This window comes from Physeter macrocephalus, chromosome 6, assembly GCF_002837175.3.
Source record: "Physeter macrocephalus isolate SW-GA chromosome 6, ASM283717v5, whole genome shotgun sequence".
Taxonomy (NCBI): domain Eukaryota; kingdom Metazoa; phylum Chordata; class Mammalia; order Artiodactyla; family Physeteridae; genus Physeter; species Physeter macrocephalus.
The window spans coordinates 38,751,119-38,763,923 of NC_041219.1; the positions used below are offsets into that span (position 1 = coordinate 38,751,119).

The 12,805-nt window shown below is 38.6% G+C and overlaps 1 protein-coding gene across 9 annotated transcripts in view; it reads left to right on the top strand.

Annotated features, from left to right (window-relative positions):
- Positions 1–12,805, top strand: part of POLR3B (RNA polymerase III subunit B) — a 115,048-nt gene that overhangs the window by 69,541 nt on the left and 32,702 nt on the right. For 8 of the 9 annotated variants that reach the window (XR_003680141.2, XR_008617575.1, XM_007100966.3 and 5 more), the window contains 4 exons: positions 4,529–4,738; positions 7,114–7,272; positions 8,784–8,901; positions 10,403–10,545. Coding sequence is in view for 7 of the 9 variants with exons in the window: in XM_007100966.3 (XP_007101028.1) it covers positions 4,529–4,738; positions 7,114–7,272; positions 8,784–8,901; positions 10,403–10,545 (630 nt within the window). In the remaining 2 variants the exon portion in view is untranslated. Of the gene's footprint in view, positions 1–4,528; positions 4,739–7,113; positions 7,273–8,783; positions 8,902–10,402; positions 10,546–10,982; positions 11,078–12,805 lie in introns of those variants that run through there. The other variant, XM_007100971.3, reaches the window with a different exon arrangement.

Consider the following 12,805-nt stretch of genomic DNA (forward strand, 5'->3'; position numbering starts at 1 on the left):
ATGAAAAGGTGTCTTGACCAAATTATCCTTGGCAATTCTTTTTTAGAATTCTGTTGGTTAAAAAAAAAATAAGGTCATTGTAGCTATTTTAGATGTAAGCTTATGTGACAGTTCCCGAGACTAGAATGTTAATAATGAGCACTTACGGAGGTAAAATTAAAGTTCAGTATGTCGGGTTAGAGTTGGAGGTAGAATGGGTGGTACTGTAGGGTGATGGGTGTATATTTTCATTACTAATATTGTTAGTATTAGTCCTAATGAATGCTTCCACTTAGTGAATACCCAACTGATTTACATACATTTCTTTTAAATCATCTTAATAATCCTGTCAACTATAATACATACCTTTTTTGTTTCTGACAAGGAAACTGAATTCCAGTTTGGTTGAGAAACTTATAAGAAGTTACATTATATCTTTTATATCATGACATTTATAAAACTTACTAAAATTTTTCTCCACTGAAACTAACTTCTTTCCTCACTTTTTCCAATTTGCTGTGGATCATGATGAAGGTACCTTCCCTGCTGGACCATAGATTATAAGTTCCTTGAGGACAGGGACTATGTCTGTTATTTATTACTATATCCCTTGGGCCTAGCCTAGTGCCAGTTTAGTAGGTACTTAATAACTGTTTCAACAACGAATAAATCTCTGAGCACATTAAAATTGTTAAGAAATCAGATGCAGATTTTTGAAAGCAATCTTTGAAATGAAGAACTAAGTTGGAAGACATACAACCTGGTATTTAGACTTACCCTAAAACCACAGTAGTGATACTGACATAAGGGTAGACATACAGATCAATGGAACAGAATCCAGACATAGACCCACACATTTATGGGCAAATGATTTTTGATGAATATATCAGGGCAATTTAGAGGAAAGGAAAATCTTTTCAACAAAATTAAATGTCTCAGTATCTATGTAGAAAAAAAATGAACATCACCTTCTACCTCATACCATACAAAAAATTAAGACAGAATGAATCACAGCCCTAAATGTAAGAGCTAAAACTGTGAAACTTATAGAAGGAAACTTAAGCAAAAATCCTTGTGCACTCAAATCACCTAATATTTCTCAGATAGAACACAAAAAGCACAAATTATAAAAAAGGAAAAAATTAATAAATTGGACTTTCTCAAAATTAAACTTTTTCTCTTTGAAAGATACTGTTCAGAATATGAAAGACACCGTTAAGCCACAGAATGGGAGAAGGTATTTGCAATACATGTATCTGATAGAGGATTTGTATCCAGTATATATACAAAGAACTCTTCGATAATAAGACAACCCAAGTAAAATGGAAAAAAAAAAAACTCAGACACTTCACAAAGGAATAACCAATAAGCTTATGAAAATATGTTCAATGTTATTAGTCATCAGATAAATGTAAATTTCTGTGAGATATGGCTGCACACTCATTAGAACGACTCAAATGAAAAAGACTGACATTCTAAGTGTTTGTGAGGATGTGGAGCAGCCAGAATGCTCACACACTGATGAAAATGTAAAACAGTAAAATCACTTCAGAAAATTCTTAAGTTGTTTCTGAAAGTTAACCATACCCTCAGCAAACAACACAGAAGCGTCACGCCTATGTATTTATTCAAGAGAAATGAATATACAAAGACTTGTGCTTGAATGTTCATAGCAACTTTATTCACAGTAGCCCCAAACGGGAAATATCCCAAATATCCATCAACAGTTGAATGGATAAACAAAATGTATATTCATATGATGGAGTACTACTCAGCAATAAAAAGGAATGAACTCTGTTACACACAGCCATGTGGATGCATCCCAGAATCATGCTACATGAAAGAAGCAGCACAAGAGTGTACATACTATATGATTCCATTTATATAAAATTCTAGAGAATGCAAACTGATCTATACTGATAAACAGATCTTTGGTTGCCTGGGGCCAGGGACAGAGGGAGGGACCTTTTGGGAGTATTGGAAATGTTCTGGATCTTGACTCTGGTGGTGGTTTCACAGATGCATATATCTGTCAGAGCTCATCAACTTGTACACTTTAAATGGGTGAAGTTTATTATAATTCAATAATATTGATTAAGTAAAAATAAATTGGGCAAAGGAGGATGGAAAAAATAGTTAAATGTATAAAACTTCATTTTATGTTTCTCGGTATACATTTTCTAAACTATGTGCATCCTTACTTTTTTTCATCTCACTTTAAAATGATAAACTTCTTCACTGTTTTAACGTACATTTACATACTTTGTTATGCCAACTTGTGACTCCTTAAGAAAGTTTAGATCAAGAAAATAAGACTTCATAGGAAAGATTATGTCCTGGGTAGTAAGAAAATGAAATCATTGGAGATTATAGTTATACCAAAATGGGACAGTAGAAGGAGAATTCAGCTTATAGATATTCTTGTTGTGTTAGTTATTATATATATGCAGTGCCCTAAAGGAAGCTGAAAATACTAATAGAGGCATCCCAGTTTGAGCATGTGCTTCACCGCAGGCTAGTGTTATAATGTAATTTCTACATGACATTTTCTCAAAAAAGCTTGCTTATTGGTAAAAATAACCAGTCATTCATAATTTTTATAAAAATTGTGGTGTGTGGTGGCATTTGGAAGTTTTATAATTTAGAAGTCGTAGTTTATAAATCATGTTTTAACCTACACACCCGTTGTCATTGCTGCTAAAGATGTGTATATATGTATACGCCTACAACTTCTTTAAAAAGTCTTTAAAGAAAAATTTCTGATGAGATCATAAGCACCAAACTTTTGCTAAACCATTTTGCTGTTCATCTATTCGATGGTCAGTTGCAGTGCCCAAGAATTAAGTTCTGGGCCTGGTAGGACAATTTATAGCAGGATCCCATCTCTTTCACCATTGTTTAGAGGTGCAGGCGGCAATGCTTCCCTGCTGCATAATAATGCTCGTCTCAGGTTTCAGAGGACATGTTTGGCAGCCTAGTGGGACACTGCCTGATTCCTTGTCTCATTGGAGCTGAAATCTCAACATAAATTTGAAATGATTTCATGTAAAAGAACCAACTTATTGTCAGTGAACAATCCAAGCAGCAACAATTTTCTTTCTAAAACAGGAGGTGATCTATTACCAGGTATCCTGCCCAGTTTATTAGTTGGCACTAAAATAACATTAATTGGCAATTTATAGTGTAAACTTGACAAAAATTTGATGAGGTTCAGTTTAGCTATTGTTTTTCAGCTGACGCTTGATAAATTTTCTAGAGATTTAAGCACAAATATGTATTCTCGTAATTTCATTTACTTGACATTTATTGGGCATCGGTAGTGAGCCCAGCACTGTACCAGGTGCTCGTTTCTTTAGAGCCCTACAGATTTCATTATTTCTTTCAAAAGTGATCGTCAAGGAGTATTGTACCATACCATTTTTGCTGCTTGAATAGGTTATTTTCATCCCTGAATTGAAATCACCATTGATTTAATGACATAAGAGAAAAAGATAAAGAAAATAAATACTGAGTTTTGGTATCTGCTCTCATTAAAGCTTAACTCCATTAAATGGCACGTTAACGTCTTGGGGTGGGTGAGGGTTGTAGACGCGCCACTCAGGGCAGGAAAGAAGAGATACCTGGGAGAAGCCCACACTCAAGCTCAACAGTAGGACAAACATGAGTTTCCTGGTTTTTAAGGTCTCTGAGTAGGAGTGATGGTGTGTTCACAAGCCCAGGAGACTGAAAGCCTTTTTTCAGGCAGGTCTTTGAACCCTAATGCACCCCAATGGGGAAAAAGGAGAAGGGTAGGTAACATTCTGGTTTTACTTTCAGATGACAGTAATACCCCTCCAAGGTCCAATCAGGTGGAAAGGCTGATTGCTAAGGAGAGAAAAGCCTATCCCTGATTGGACAGGGCCCTGGATTCCCTAGGGGAAGGGACCCTGCCTTTCCCCATTTTATCTCCAATGCTGGGCACAGAGTAGGTGTTTATTAACTGCTTAATAAATGAATAGTTAAGCAAATGGATAAGTCTACTCTTCTCTGCTTTCACTCTCCTCTTCATCCTGTTCCCTCCCTTTTTTCCTGCTTTCTTTTCATTTAGAACATTTGTAATTGTTGATTTCTTTTGAAGAAATGTATCTGTTTGTCCTAAAGTATAAGCTTTTTGCCTCTCAGCACTGGGGGGTGTTCTCCAATTGCAACTGGAAATGTGCCTGGAACATAGTAGAACCAAATACAGAATTGTTGACTTACATGTGAAATTAACCAGTGGAGACTAAAACTCTTCAAATGGGATCAATTTTATAAATCCAAAAAGTTGAAATTATTTAGATTAGTACACCTTGAATGTGATTTTTCTTCTTTGTAGGATTTTTAACATAACTGAGAAAAATTGTTTTTAAAAGTTGTTAATCACTATGAGAGTATTGCTCTTTAAATATTTGACCTGAAGATTTTCTTCATTTTAATTAGTAAAATTAATGTGTTTATCTCTGTAGTCATTGGTACCTAATTATTTGATATAATAGAAAGTTGCATTTCATTTTCTCCAATATCAATGAAGGTACCATTGGCTACAACCAGCGGAACAGAATTGATACTCTCATGTATCTCCTGGCATATCCACAAAAACCCATGGTTAAAACAAAGACTATTGAGTTAATAGAATTTGAGAAACTGCCAGCTGGACAGAATGCGACAGTTGCTGTGATGAGTTATAGTGGCTATGATATAGAAGATGCTCTTGTTTTAAACAAGGCTTCCTTGGACAGAGGTAAGTGAATTTTCAAAGGTCTAACACCAAAGGTGCTTTGTGCAGATTTAGATACAGGCATGATCAATATGAAAGTCACTTGATGTCAAAATGGTAATGTCAGTTTCAAGTGATTTGAATTTTATAATATACAAACAGGAGGTGGTTATGTTTTGGTGTTAACGTTTTTTTAATGAATATTATATAGAGGTAATTAGTTAAATATTAATAAGGAATCTTTTTTTTTCCTTTATTTTAATTTATTGCTGACTTGAGGCAATTCAACAGAAAATGTGTAAGAACTTGTTTATTTCCTAGCAGGAATTACAATAAGTGAAATATGTTTTTTGAAAATAGTTATATATTCAACAACAAACCTGTTTGAGAGGACAGTAGCAATATTTGTATGTAAAAGGCTATTTTAAAAATTGTATATCTCAACCCTATAATGCTGTACCTTTTTGTTAGCAAAATGATAAAAGTACACATACACAAACCCTGGCTCATTGTTTTTACATTTTTCTTCCCCAGTTTTGACAGTTTACTTTTGCACGTTCCCACTTGGTGGTTTGTTAGCCATCACCTGATCCTCGGTCTGACTTCTGTCTTCATCGTCTGTTTCTCTCCTTCCTCCCTGCATACCCACTCTGCCTTCCCTTCACTCTTCCTAGTTGCTAGGCAGCCATAATAGTACTCCTAGACATGTGTCTTTGGCATTAATGTTGGCTGCACTTAATTTATGCTTCTTTTTTCCTCCAAATGACAACAGCCATGCTTTAAAACTAGGTGTTTTCCTTTCTGATTAACTGGTTACATTTATGTGGAAATCTGAAGACTTTGTGATATCTGTCAGAAACTCCACAACACAATTTAATGATCTGAGTTTACTGTCCTCTTGCTTTTAAGCTCCCACCTGTAAATAAAATGTCCATTTACGCTTAGAAGAAAACGCTTCTGATTTCATGCAGTTCAGATTCACACAGCACTCCAGCACGTTGCACTTAATGGCCATTGTACGAAATTTCAAGATCATGTAATGTTTCCAAAGCAGCTGGCTCTCTGAGCCGAGTTTATTATGGCCATACACAATTTACCAGGAACCATAATGACGAAGACCTTTCTCGAAGACACACAAATATCTTCCTCTACTATCCAGTTGTAGAAATGTGTTGTTTCATCGCATGGTCACCTTCATATTTAAAAAATTACATTAGAGCACTGAGATTTTATTTAGAAATCCACTCTTCCCTGATTGATTTTCTGACTCATATTCTTAGATTTCTCGAAAGAGTTCTGCTTTTGGTGGAGATTCACAAGCAAAGGATTTTACAGCCATGCATTTATTTCTCCAGTAATAGCTGGCATTTAATCGGGAGACTTTTTCCTGTTTAAGTGAACTCTGACATAGCTCAGTATATCCTCAGGAGACTAGAGGGAGAATCCAGTTTAAAATAACTGCTTGGCCAAAGGGGAAAAAAGAAATACAGCCATAGCATGTTAGGAAATGTTATTTAGTGCAGGATTGGCAGCTCTTTTGAACAACTGATGAATCTTTTTGTGGGATTCAGTGGTTGAGTACTTTGCTCCATCTAAAGGTTTTCTTCTGTTCATTTTGCTTACTTTTCTTAATGTTTAGATTGTTAATTGGTCCCAGAACTTTTCCCTCATCCACGAGATAAATGTGGTCTAAAAATGTAACCAAAGTAAACTCTAATCTTCAGGGCAGCGGTGAACTGTCTCTCCCGTTAACATTATTTGATTGCTCCTTTTTATTCTCTCTCCTCTCTGGAGATAAATCAATGTTTTTGTTTGCTTGTTTGGGACTTCCTCTAAATGCCAAAATCAGCAAAAGGAAAACCTTCCAGAGAAGGTTAGCAGAAGTTATGCACCAGAATGATGTATGAGAAGAATGCTGGCTGATCAGTGAACTCGGTCTGTCTCAACTCAACCACCACCTTGCTGGGTGACCTTGGCCACTTAACTTCTCTGCTACTCACTCGTAGCACCTGTAGGATAGAGGGGTTAAGCCAGGTGATTTCTAAGGCCCTTTCCAGTTTTCATGTGCTACGGCTCTGTGCTCTCAAAGAATCCCAGTGACATTCTTAGGTTTCTCTCACTTTCCTCCAACCTGACAAGGTATATTCCAAGCTGGAAAATGGTTGTAGAGAGTCTAGTGTTAGTATGGTTAGTACGTAGAGATCCTGAGCCAGTTCTTCAAGTTATCAGATTGTTATATGGTTTGGCCAGTCTCAGATTATCTAAATGTAGAGCAGTTTTGGGGTGTTTTTTGGCGGGGAAGGGAGGCAGAGTGTGGTGGGTTGTTGAATAACACAAATCTTGACTTCTCGTAGGTTCATATTACTTGTGGTTCTGAACCCATTTTGGTTTCATTTTAGGCTTTGGGCGTTGCCTTGTATATAAAAATGCTAAATGTACTTTGAAACGATATACCAATCAGACTTTTGATAAAGTGATGGGGCCGATGTTGGACGCTGCTACAAGGAAACCCATCTGGAGACATGAAATTTTAGATGCAGATGGTATTTGTTCTCCAGGTAAAAGCCTTAAAAAATTTTTTTAATGTATACATTTTTAAATTATGAAAGTTATTCAACAGTATTTCTAAATGTTTGGTATACAGGGCAGAAAAAAATAGCAACCTGTAAAACCCTATCCTAACTCAACCAGTGTGGTCACCTTTGATGAATTTCCTTCCAGTCTGTTTTTCTGTGCATACGTTTTTATATAACAGCAATCTATTCTAGTTATACTTTTCTAATTATTATTTTGAATAAAGCCACTTTAAGGAAATATTTAGAATAAGGTCATGTCCCTGCATCTACACCGGTATTTCATCGTTTGTGCATTTAGCTTACAGACTGACTTCAGAATCCTCTTCCGCTAAAAACTGTGACTCTGTTGTCCTTATAAACCTGTGATTAATTTTGTTGATACAACCCACAGCCCCTGCCCCTATGAGTCTTGTAGGCTAGTGTCGGAGACTAACGTTGATCAAAGGATCACACACAAACATAGGTCAAATTACAACCAGGTTAAGGAATCATATAAGGAGCTATGAGGCCATTTTATGGCAAGAGTATTTGACCTAGTCAGGAAGATCGAGGTAGCCTTCCCCGGGGAGGTGACTGGCAGCTGCAGGATAAGTGGAGTTAACCAGTGAAGCGGAAGGGGGGGTGTCTAGGCGGGGGAAGGGCTTGTGCAGGTGTCCTGCAGCTCGCTCACTAAAGGACCCAGAGGAAGGCCAGTGTGCCTATGGGGATGGGGGGGAGGGGCAGGGCGCAGTGTGGAGAAGAAAGTAGAAGGGAGCCAAGATAGAGGGGGCCAAATGAGAGCTCTTGAGGCCACCAGGCAACAGGAGCTGCGGGGAGGTGGCGAGAAGTGGGGCTGGGTTGGAAAGGTGGGTGGGAGAGGAAGTCCACACGGCCCTGCCCACGGATGCTGCCCAGGGGGTGAGTGCCGGTCGGTGATGCTGCATCCGCTGTGGTGCCCCGAGCCACGTGGTACATGGCTTCCCCTCCCTCTTGCTGCCTTTATACTCTTAAACCTGGGTGCTGTGGCAGGGAAAATAAGCGCAGTGACAGTAGTGTAGTAGTTGGTCTTTGAGCTTACCATGAACAGGTACCAAGCAAAGGTGAGAATAGCAGGAAAATCAAAGAAATATTCGTGTTTTCTCATTGTCCAGGTTAGGTTGGTGGTGACTTATTGCTGGTTGAAATAACTAGTAAGTGGCCCAAACCTGTTCTAACACTCAAAGAGATATTTTAAATTGCTACCTACTGACATGAATTTTCTCGCATTAATATGGTCCCCTAAATGAGTTTCTTAATTTTATGCACAGTGTGATCTTAAATCTATGGGTTTTTCAAATGGGCTTGCAAAATTACAGACAAGCCCTGTTGAGCTCTAGTTCCCACTGTGTGGACTCTTTTTTCTTCCATGTCTGGATTTCATGCACCACGTCTAATCACATGGTTTTATGCGCCAATAACCTTTGCGTTCCACACAGATGATAGTGACTTGTCTAACACCCTTCTTTCTTTCTTAGGTGAGAAAGTAGAAAACAAGCAAGTGCTTGTAAATAAGTCCATGCCCACAGTGACTCAGATTCCCTTGGAAGGAAGTAATGTGCCCCAGCAGCCGCAGTACAAAGATGTGCCCATCACGTATGTATTGGAAATACACTGAAAGGTTTTTACAAAGAAGGAATAGGGGTAATTGGAAGTTAGCTCCTTTTGGCTGGTGACTCCCAGATAGACATCTGCCCAGTTTCAGCTCCATACCAGCACCTGGACAGCAGGGGCCCCAAACCCAGATCCAAACCATCTTTCTCCCCTCACCTACCCCAGCCTCAGACATGCTCCTTCTGGGTCCCTCTCTTGGTGAGTGGCACTGCCATCCTGACTCCTTTCCATTACAAACCTTAATTCGGTAAATCCTGTAAGTTCTGTCTCCTTAGCAGTTCTCTTATCCACCGATGACAGCTGTAGCTGTCTGAGTTTGGCCCTCCTCTCCTGCCGGACTCGTAGTTATTGGCGACCACTTATCCACCTCCAGTCTTGTACCTCCCCACATCTCTCAGGCTCTCTCTGTTACTGCCAGAGTAATTTTTTCCCCTAAATTACTCATCTGTTCATGTTACTCTATTGAGTAGCTAGAATAAAACTTGAGTAGATTGAGTAAAACTCTCAGTGACAGTGTTGCCTGTAGGATAAAGGCCAAATGAAATAGTAATACATACACGACTGTCCATGACCCTTGGCATACGGCTCTAGCCTTACCCTTTTGCACATTGGCCCCCATATTTCTAGTAAATTGTCTCTTATTCTCCAAATGTTCCATCTGACTTCAGTGCATTTACTCATGCTGCTCCCTCTGCCTGGAATTTCATTCCCCCTGGTCAGGCCTCAGCTCTAGGGTCCCCTCCGCTGGGAAAGAGTCCTTGATAGCCTGCCCTCCCCTGCCGCCACTGTCATCCGCAACCCCTGGGAGGACTGACTGTCGCCTCCCTCGGGCCTTTCCTCTTCCCCATACCACTGATAACCTTCTTGCACTTACCTTTCTCTCTTCCTTTATTGGTTGTGTGTTTCTTTGGGGCAGGAACCATGTCTACTCAATCTTTGTATGTCCAGAGCCTACAAGGATCTGACGCAGAGTAGGCTCTGAATAATGGTATGAAAAGCAGATAAGAGGTGAAGTGTGTGAAAAAATTCACGATGGGAGAGCTGAGTAGATAAAAGTAATATTTAAAAAGTGGTTAATAATTTGGAGTTGAGTAACAGGTTCCAGCTCAAATCCCAGGTCTGCTTTGTATGAGGCATGTGTCCTGGACAAGTGCTTAACCTCTCTTAGCATCGGTTTTCCTATAAGTTTTCCTTATTCCTTATTTCCTGTAAAGGAATAACAACGTGTGAATAGTATGTGTGATGAAAATTAAACTGCATTATGCCTGCCTCATAATAAATGTTAGCCATTTTAAACTAGGACTGTACAAGGGAAATTGTCACATTTGAATTTGTTATTGAAAAATGAAAGTCATTTTTTCAGAGCCCAAAATGGGAATGTCAAAATATTCTGTGATAGGTATTACATAAAATATGGCCAGGGTGATAGGTTCACAAAGGGCAGTTTGAAAACTCTGCTTTAGTGACTTCCTCTTAATGTTAGCTACAAAGGGGCAACGGATTCATATATTGAAAAAGTGATGATATCTTCGAATGCTGAAGATGCTTTTCTGATCAAAATGCTGCTGAGACAGACAAGGCGTCCAGAGATTGGAGACAAATTCAGCAGTCGTCATGGGCAAAAAGGTAAGTTGTTTCATTTCTCAACTTTTTAATAAAACTATAGTAAAGTATTTATTAACCACTTTGTATAAGAACTACTTTATAACTCTGCTCATTAGAAAAATTTAGTATGTTTGAAAAATTATTACTGTGTTATCAGAAGTATTCTTGTTTTATTTCTCAGATTAACCTGTTTATATTTTAGTGGCATTTAAAAATATACCATAGTTTTGCTTCGCTATGCTAGTTATTTCATTCTACAACTGCTTGGGCCAAAATTATAATTATAAATACATTCTAGATGATGTACCTACTAAAGTACAAGTGGCTGTTCAGAAATAAACAGTAATACCTATTTTTTATGAAAGGCATATATTTAAAATACTGTATGTTCTGTTGGGGCATAGTATCATAGGATGTCAGCATAACAAGATACCTTCATCTGCCCCTTTATTTAACAGATGAGGAAGTTCACACTCCGCTTGGTAAGCAGCCAGTCAAGGCTGCCCAGCTAGTCACTGAGCTGGTGTTAGAACCCTGATCTCCCGCCTCCAATGCAATGCTTTGTCCACCGCATAGTGATCCTTCTCCTAGATGCTGCTTCTCCATCTGATCCCACTGGCGAGCCTCACTCTTTCCATTGATGGTTAATGCTGGGTTTTCATTCATTTTTGGTTTTGTTTTGTTTTGTTTTTTATCTTCAAGAAATGTGTGCACTGTGTCACTATTGATTAACTCATTATCAGTAAGGTCTCTTTTAGTCAATATATACCTAGTATTTAAGTTTGTCCTGGGGTTTGAATTTTTTCTGTCTGCCACTTACTAGTTTTAAGAACAGCAACAGCAGCTAACACCTTTGTAGCACTAACTGTGTGTGTGGCAGTGTCTTCAGCACATTATATTTCCTAACTCATTTGTTTTTTACACAGTCCCAGGAGGTAGGTACTGTTATGATCTGCATTTTATAGATGAGGAAGCAGAGGCACAGAAAGGTTAGCCTCTTGCCCAAGGTCCCCAGCTGGTGGCAGAACTCGTTTCTAAACCCTAGTAGCCTGGCTTCAGAGTCCATGCTCTTAACTAACTACTGTGCTATCCTGACTGTTAAGCAGTTAGGAGAGTAAGTGCTCAAGAAGTGAGAGCAGTGATCATTAATATTGGCTGTTATTCATTCACTCTTCAACTTTGAACCTCACCTTTGCTTATAAATTGCTGGTGTGGTATCTTCCTGTTTTTAATTGATCGGTTTGAGGATAATTATACATTGTATTCTTGATGATTTTGACTGTTTATTTGCCAAGCAAGTATATCAAATATTACCGTTTGTTTGGTCAAATGAATCTAGCCTTAGTTGTCATTCCATCAATGAAACTGTTTCAGACTAAGGTACTATTTCATCAGAAGCATTTGTTAGTTCAGTTAACAGACACAAGATTATTTCAGCCTATCAATATTTTATAAGAAAGAATTGGTTCCATCTATAAATGTGAATTTGACACCTCTACTTCATAGAGTTTCCTAAGATGCTAATTCTTAACTTTTGAGTGTTTTTGAACATATCTTGAGGTTCTTGTATTTTCCACTGCTTACTAGTGAAAGTCAAATTCTCTATATTGAGACTGTTTCTCGTTCCCTCTTGGTCTTGACAATTTCTGAGATACACTCCTGAGTCTTTCTGGGGTAGCCTGGCCTTGTTAACAACCTCTATTTTACTTGACCTATTACCTAGACAAGAGCAAAGCTTGATACTTCCCTTGTAAAATGTTGGCACTGGAAGCTTTACAAGAATGCACACCATAAGAGGACAACTCCACTCTGAATCAGTTTGCAGACTTGAAGCCCAAATCCTTGTGCATTACTCCATCAGAGTATTGTGTAAAGAGTTGAAGGCTGGAGTACATTTTAGGGATTATCCACTGTGTTCTCACTCCACTAAACTTCTTGAGGACAGGGACCGTGTCTTTATATTCTCATAAGAGCCTTTCTCGTAGTAGATACTTAGTAGGTAGTTGCTAATGGTTGAATATATGAATGAATTGAAGGTAGGGGGAAAGTGAAAAGGAACAGATACCCCACTCTTGTTAGACTGATTTTACCCGGGTTTTAATCTGTATACTATATATGAGTGTATATATGTTACAGTATAATCAACGTGCTACTTTTTTTTTTTTTTTTTTTTTTTTTTTTGTGGTATGCGGGCCTCCCTCTGCTGCGGCCTCTCCCGTTGCGGAGCACAGGCTCCGGACGCGCAGGCTCAGCGGCCATGGCTCACGGGCCCAGCCGCTCC